We start from the raw sequence: 7,500 nt of genomic DNA on the forward strand, positions 1-7,500 counted from the left end.
ACAATACCCCAAAGAAATCAACAACCTACAAATGGATGAGTCAGTTCAGAAGTGGAGGAAACGAAATTAAAGATGAGCCTTGCATTGGCAAACCATCAATGTCAGGTTGTGAGGAAAACATTGATGCTGTTCGCAACATGATTGAAAAGGATAGATGAATAACCACTGAATCAGTAGTAGACACACCCAACATCTGTGGGTTCTGCACACACAGTGCTGGTTGAGAGTTCAGGACTAAGCAAGCTCTCTACTCGATGGGTCCCTAGGCTGTTGCGCCAAAATCAACAGCAAACAAGGGTAGATCTTTCAATGGAAATTTTGAACAAGTAGTATGAGGACTCTGAAGCTTTTCTGCTGAGAATTGTAACGGGATAAAACATGGCTCTACCAGTACGATCTCGTAGACAAAATTCAATCAGAGCAGTGGCTGCCCAGGGGTGGAAGTGGACTAGTCAAAGCAAAGTCTGAGCATTCAGGAGGAAAAGTCACGGCCACTATCTTCTGGGATGCGGAGGGGATTTTGGTTGACTTTCTCAAGAGCAAGAAAACAATTACATTTTATTATGAATGCATTTTGGGAAAACTGTCAAAAAAAATTTCAGAAAAACACCCTGGAAACCTACCTCAAAGTGTTCTCTTCCACCATGACAATGCACCTGCTCACATTGCTTGGCAGACAAGAGCTGTGCTGCGTGAATTTTGATGGGGAATCATCTGACATTCGCCTTACAGCCTTGGTTTAGCCCCATCTGACTCTTTTTGTTTCCAAACTTTAAAAAATCATTTCATTGAATGGTACCAATTTTCCATTAGTTGAAGATGTAAAAAGAGCTGCTCCAACATGGTTCAGATTACATGACCCTCATTTTTACTCAGATGGACTTAAAGCTGGTATCAACGTTTGCAGAAGTGTATTGACCATAATGGAGCATATGTTGAAATATAAATATCATAACTGAAACCATTTCTTCATATAGTCCTTTTGCCAGAAATTTTTTGAAGCTCCCTCATAGGCCAGGTGATATATTTAGCATAAAAGATAAAAGGATCCATTTATATATTGTATTAAACTGATTAAAGATTGTCAAATGTAAAAGACAAAAGGCCATTTGATTCAGTCAAACAATGAAACCAGTTAAATCTTGTAATACACAAGGTATGTTTGAAGCAGATAATGGGCTGCAGGCTGCATCCAGTCTGAGCTTCATATTTGACACCCATGGTCTTGAATGTCAGACTGTCAAGAAAAAGGAACTCCTAAGAATCAGCAGAGGCTACTTCTATCACTTGTTAAAGCATGCGTGCATGAGTATTATTCAAGTGATTTGTAAAGTATGCTACATACCTAACACATTTTACTTTTACATATGCAGAGATTGTCCGAGAAGGTAGCAAGTCACATGCCATTTACATTGTATGCGTAATGAGAAAAGATGCATCTGGACAAGAAGAACTTTGGCATGTTTTTAGACGGTATTCCGAGTTTCATGACTTCCACTTGTCAATTACTTCCAAAGTAAGTAACTTTGAATGGCAATGATGATATTTTAGATATTTTTAAAATTCACCTTTATCAGGTTTGTTCATACATACAATATGATAACTATTTGATATAAATAAAGAGCAAAGTGACAGGAAGCAAATTACAATGTTTAGATTTACTTCAAATAAAGTATAAATTTATAAAGTATGTGTAACACTTTAAGTCAAGATTCATTTTTATATAAGCAACTAACAAGGATTTTATTATGCTTTGCTATATTTTTCAAAGCCCATACATTCTTTTAATAAATTAAAGCATTTTTAATATGAATTTTTTCTCCTTATAATTACAGTTCATGGACTTATCATCAGTTTCTTTCCCAAGCAAAAGAATGTTGAATAACTTGGCTGCTTGGTTCTTAGAGAAGAGAAAGTCAGAATTAGATGAGTGGCTTCAGACCATCCTGGCTCCACCCACTCTTCAGTCCCACCCTGGTTTGCAGGAAATCATTCAGCGATTTCTTGACCAGACTACATACTCAACCTCACCCCTTCCAAACATTGCAAAAAGGGTTTGTGATATGTGCTCATTTCAGTGGACATTGGTTTGAGGGGTTAGGTATAGGGATTCAGCTTTGTATAAGGCCTCTAGATGTTTGAGAAACATCTTTCAAATACATATATTAATATCAGGTTTTGCTTTCCATGATTTGTGCCATACATTGTCTCGTTCTGTACGAGTTTAATCTTTTGTTTGTATTAATCATGAAGTTGGATGTGTTGAACCTACTTAAATTCCTTTTATACAAGAAGTAATTCTGTTTTATTTGATTCTCTCAATATGTGGGCTTTTGGGATTTGTGGGGGGCAGATTTTCTCCTGATGTAGTTAACATTAAAATTTATGATGTACTGGTGTATAATATACTGTAAGCAGTTTATAAATCCCAGCTGAATATACATATAGTCAACTATCAAGTACTTGATGGACCAGCTGTAATGGTTTTTACTTTCTTCTGTTACGTCTGCCTAAAAGTTTTTTGTCACCAAGTTGTTAATCACTAGGCCTACCAAACCTTACGTGTCTGACTTCTTAAAATTTTCAGGATAAGCAATTTTATTTTATTGCTGTTATTATTGTTATTAGTATTTTTATTATTGTAAGTAATATTACTATTATTATTATTATAATTACTATCTTTATTATTATCAGTAATTATTATTATTATTATTATTATTATTGTTATTATTGTAATTGTTATTATCGTTATTGTTATTATTATTATTTATTATTATTATTATTATTATTTATTATTATTATTATTATTATTATTATTATTATTATTATTATTATCATTATTACTACTACTACTACTACTACTACTACTACTACTACTACTACTACTACTACTACTACTACTACTACTATTGTTACTACTACTATTATTATTAATTATTAATTATTTTTATCATAGATGAGGTCAGGTAAGCCTAGTAATTAAGTCCTTTTCAACTTAGTACTTGTGTATATGTAAAAGTGTATTAAAACCATAGTGGATTGTTTATTTATACATGCACACCTAGCATCAAAAGGCTAAGAATTGTAGTAGTATTAAATACACTTCGGATTAAATACACTTCAAAGATGAAGAAGGGTCTTCAATTGAGGATAGATATCCACTGGAGGTTTTGGTAATGTAATAAGCATATAAAAACAATTCTTATTGATAAAAATAGTTCAGCAGGATGTGCCTTGGCCTTAAACAACATTGCATAGTTTTGCAGTTGAGGAAGCAAATATTACTTTACAGAAAAACTTCTTCTATTTAGAGTGGAAGAAAAAAATGTAATGATTTTTACTGATTTGTGTAATGTGCAAAGTTTTTTGTTTTTGTACATACAATTGTATATGTGTATATACGTGTGTGTGGGCACGTGTGTATATATATGTGTGTGTGTTGTTTGTAGCAAGTGTATGTATTTTTGATTGTTTGCCTCTGTGTGTGTGTGTGTGTGTGCTAGTGTGTTTGTCAGTGTAGTTGTAGTTGTAGGTGTGCATGTGTGGTGTATTTAGATAAGCAGGTAGTAAGATAGTTATTATCTTTTTTTTTTTTTTTTTTTTTTTTTTTTTTTTTTTTTTTTTTTTTTTTTTTTTTTTTTTTTTTCTTTTTTATGAAGGTAATTTGACCTAGTGATATGATAATCATTTCCAGGATGTAGAGGACGTTCGCTGAACAGGACAATGGGGGGGGGGGGTAAAACTCTTCACCTCCCTCAAAGTCTGTCCCCCCCCTCCCAACCCCCAGGGCCACTTTTTTCTTTCTTTCTTTCTTTCTTTTCTTTTCTTTCTTTTTTTTTTCTTTTCTAAATCACACCAGTATAGATTCAGTTATAGCCTAAAAATCCCCTTAGAATAGCTAATTTTTTTCTATTTCTTTTTTGCTTTGCTTTCCTATCTGCTCTTTCCTCCCCTCCCCCCATCCTCCCCCAAGGAAAAACTGAAATAATACCACTGTCTCAGATTCATACTTTACAAAAGCAAAACAAGACAAAAGTCAAATTGGAACAATGGCACCCACTTTTCAGTAAATGGGATGTACAAACATAGGGTGAATCAGGTTAATGATGACAGCAAATAAAGTGTAAATAAGAATGAATTCCTATAGCAAGGTCAAAATCCTGCTTTTTTTCATACTTTATTGTAGAAGTTAAACTGTTGGGTCAGTATATTTTGCTCTGATAAATTAGTCTTATTCATTTATAAGCTGCTCCTGTTCCAATGCTGACTTCCTCACTGGTTTTATCTGATTGCCAGGTAGAGGACAATTTCAAGTTAGGTGTACGTAGTGTGAGTGAGGCAGTGAGGTCCATGCCTGACACAATATTCAATACTGTGGATGGCATGGTGGATGGCATCTATCGGCGCATTGTAGGGCCACCTCATCGTAGACTAAACACTAGTGCTGATTATACTCATAGAGGGTCACTTGATCTAGAGGTAAGAAAGTGTTTTTCATCTTAAATTTCGAAAATTATACCAAAAGTGGTAATTGATTGCTTTGCTTAAATATAATTGAAGCTTTTTGTCTATATATGTGTATGTAAATTATTGTTATGTGTATTTGTTCGTGGGTTTACTGTTTTTGGTTATTATTCATACATTATCTCACATACGCACACGCATGCATGCACACGCACACTCACACTCACACTCGCACTCAGACACACACACACACACACACACACACACACACACACACACACACACACACACACACACACACACACACACACACACACACACACACACACACACACACACACACATACACACACACATACACACACACACATTATGGGTGTGGGTGTAGTAATTTTGTTTAACTTCAGAAAGTGTGCCAGATACCTTCATAAGATTCTACAAAATACACCTTTTCTTAGATAAATACATGACAGTATAGGATATTTTCTCCTATTTTCTTATCCTTAATATTTGTTAATGTTGCACCATAGATATTACATAAAATATAAGTTGACAGTGCATTTGTAGTGCTAATAATAGATTTATTACTTTTCTGTATGCATTGGGTTTTACTTTCATTTTAATCTTTCTAGGGAGATGAAAATATACCTCTGCGCATCTTGTTATTGCTAATGGATGAAGTATTTGATCTTAGAAGTAAGGATCAGTGGTTCAGACGTCGGATTATGCTGTTTTTAAGACAGATTCTAAAAGCCATGTTTGGAGATATTGTCAACAGAAGGATTGTAGACTATGTTGCTTATATCACATCTCCTGAACAAGTTGCTGACTATGTAAAGACTTTCAAGTAAGTAGCCTTTGGGACTGTTTTCACTTAGCTTAACTAATGGGTTTTTTTTTCCCATTTCACTTCATTTCCTTGAGTTGTTCTCTTATTGCTTGAATATTTTATAATATTATTACTCTCTCTCTCTCTCTCTCTCTCTCTCTCTCTCTCTCTCTCTCTCTCTCTCTCTCTCTCTCTCTCTCTCTCTCTCTCTCTCTCTCTCTCTCTCTCTCTCACACACACACACACACACACACCACAAAATATGTTGTAAAAAATTCACTCGAACTTTTTCTGTTGTATGTACTTTCATCATTGTGATATGTAAAAGGGTAATGCCTTTTCATAAGATTAAAAACATGTTAGAGAAATACTTTTTCCCAGTTTTCTTCCTGTCAGCACAGAGCTCCTTAACTTTTGAGTAAACATGATCAATTAAAGGTACAGGTTCAAAAGAGTGAGATATTCATTTGTCATTGTTTACATCTTTTACAGGGAGTCATTTTGGCCGAATGGCGACCTAGCACCACAGGCCCCAGAGAGAGACAATCCAATGAAAATGAGGACCAGAGTTGCTGCCAGAACATCAATGTTAGCCAGTATATCAGGTAAATGTGGTGGTAGTACTAAAATCAAAGTAAATAAAGATACATTGTCAGGACAGTTACAAAAGTGATATTAGTCTTATAAATTTTTTTTTTTTTTAAGTCATTACTCAAATTATCAGAAATGGCAGACCAAAACATAATTACAGGAGTTTCATGAAAATGTAACTGCTAATCTTTAGAACAAACATAAACCTCTCATTTTTATCAATGGGCCTCATTGTATGCCTGGCAACCACTCAACTAATGACTTATAGCAGAGTAGCGTGATGACTAACCCTCCTCTTTCACCCCACTCCTACTATCATTCTAAACATTATATCTAAAAAACAAAGATGACAGACTTAAATTACCTCAGCATGTTAAGACAGCAGCTGTTCACAATCCATGAATAAAAAACTTGAATCTGTCATGTATCTGGCAGGGCAGCACCTATCCCAAAGGCATTTTATGATATATTTATTTATCTGTTTGTTTATACATTCATGGTGATTGTCACAGTTAACCCATTGGGGACAGGTACATGCATTGTCCACTGTAATTCTCTCTTGTTAATTTTGTTGACATAGATGACTACACAAGTGCCTAGTCACTAGGAGGTCAAATATAAGGCCTACCTAACCTCCACTGTAATATTATTATTATTATTATTGTTGTTGTTATTATTGTTATTGTCATTGTTATTGATAACATTATTATTATTATGATTATTATATTATCACTATTATTAATAATATCATTGTCATTATCATATTAACTGTAATAATAGGAATAAAATTAAATTTTCTTCCAAAAGTTTGAGTAATATACTCCTTGGTGACAAAGCACTTGTGTAGTCCATGAACAGAATTAAGGAGTGTTTCACAAGTATATCAATACAAAAACTATTTTTTCCTTTTTTTCTAAAATTGCATTCTGGTCTCTAAACTAAATGTAAATTACCTTAGATAACATATTCAGCAAGGTGTGCAAAAAAGTGCTGATATGCAACAACAAAAACTTTATAAGTTACATGAATGTCCCATTGCATTATATGTTTTCTATCACCCCTGTTGCTGCCATGAAAATTAGTGAAGGTTGCTTCAGTGTGAACTTGTGAAGGCTGCAGTGTAGGCCCATTGACTGCTTCAGTAGTTAAATAACTCATTGGATCCGGATGCTTTACTGCCATCATATAACCCAAAATACGGCCATTAGGCTTACTTGAACAGCCACTCTGACAGGTGTGTGGCTTGTAGGCCAGGGTGCAGCACAAACACTCCTGTGCAGTGACAAGACCCTATGCCTCCCCATTGCAAATTTATTTACTATTTTTCTGCATAAGCATTTTTATTTTTTTTTGTCATTTCCCAATATGTGTATTTTGATTCACTGTATCTGGATAGTAATAGACTGTTCTCTTTGCACAGTGTCAGTGCAGTAATAATAACAATAAGCAACCCCCCCCCCTCCATAGTATTCAGTTTTGTGTAATACATCCTGCATTGCTGGTCAGGCCAACCAGGAACAGGATCCTGAGCCTGTGCTCTTCCATTCATGGCTCACAGATAGTACATTCCACACTCATTTATCAAGGAAAATAATGCAAAAGCCCCTTTCTAAATG

The 7,500-nt window shown here is 34.6% G+C and overlaps 1 protein-coding gene across 2 annotated transcripts in view; it reads left to right on the top strand.

The window, feature by feature from the left end:
- The window catches only part of LOC119582276 (sorting nexin-13-like), a 38,951-nt gene that overhangs the window by 29,833 nt on the left and 1,618 nt on the right, over nt 1–7,500 (top strand). Inside the window, exons 15-19 of one of the 2 annotated variants that reach the window (XM_037930497.1) lie at nt 1,374–1,516; nt 1,836–2,054; nt 4,297–4,479; nt 5,097–5,311; nt 5,786–5,898. In XM_037930497.1, coding sequence (XP_037786425.1) covers nt 1,374–1,516; nt 1,836–2,054; nt 4,297–4,479; nt 5,097–5,311; nt 5,786–5,898 — 873 coding nt within the window. The remainder of the gene's footprint in view (nt 1–1,373; nt 1,517–1,835; nt 2,055–4,296; nt 4,480–5,096; nt 5,312–5,785; nt 5,899–7,500) is intronic. The other variant, XM_037930504.1, reaches the window with a different exon arrangement.

This window comes from Penaeus monodon, chromosome 2 (assembly GCF_015228065.2).
Source record: "Penaeus monodon isolate SGIC_2016 chromosome 2, NSTDA_Pmon_1, whole genome shotgun sequence".
NCBI classification, from domain to species: domain Eukaryota; kingdom Metazoa; phylum Arthropoda; class Malacostraca; order Decapoda; family Penaeidae; genus Penaeus; species Penaeus monodon.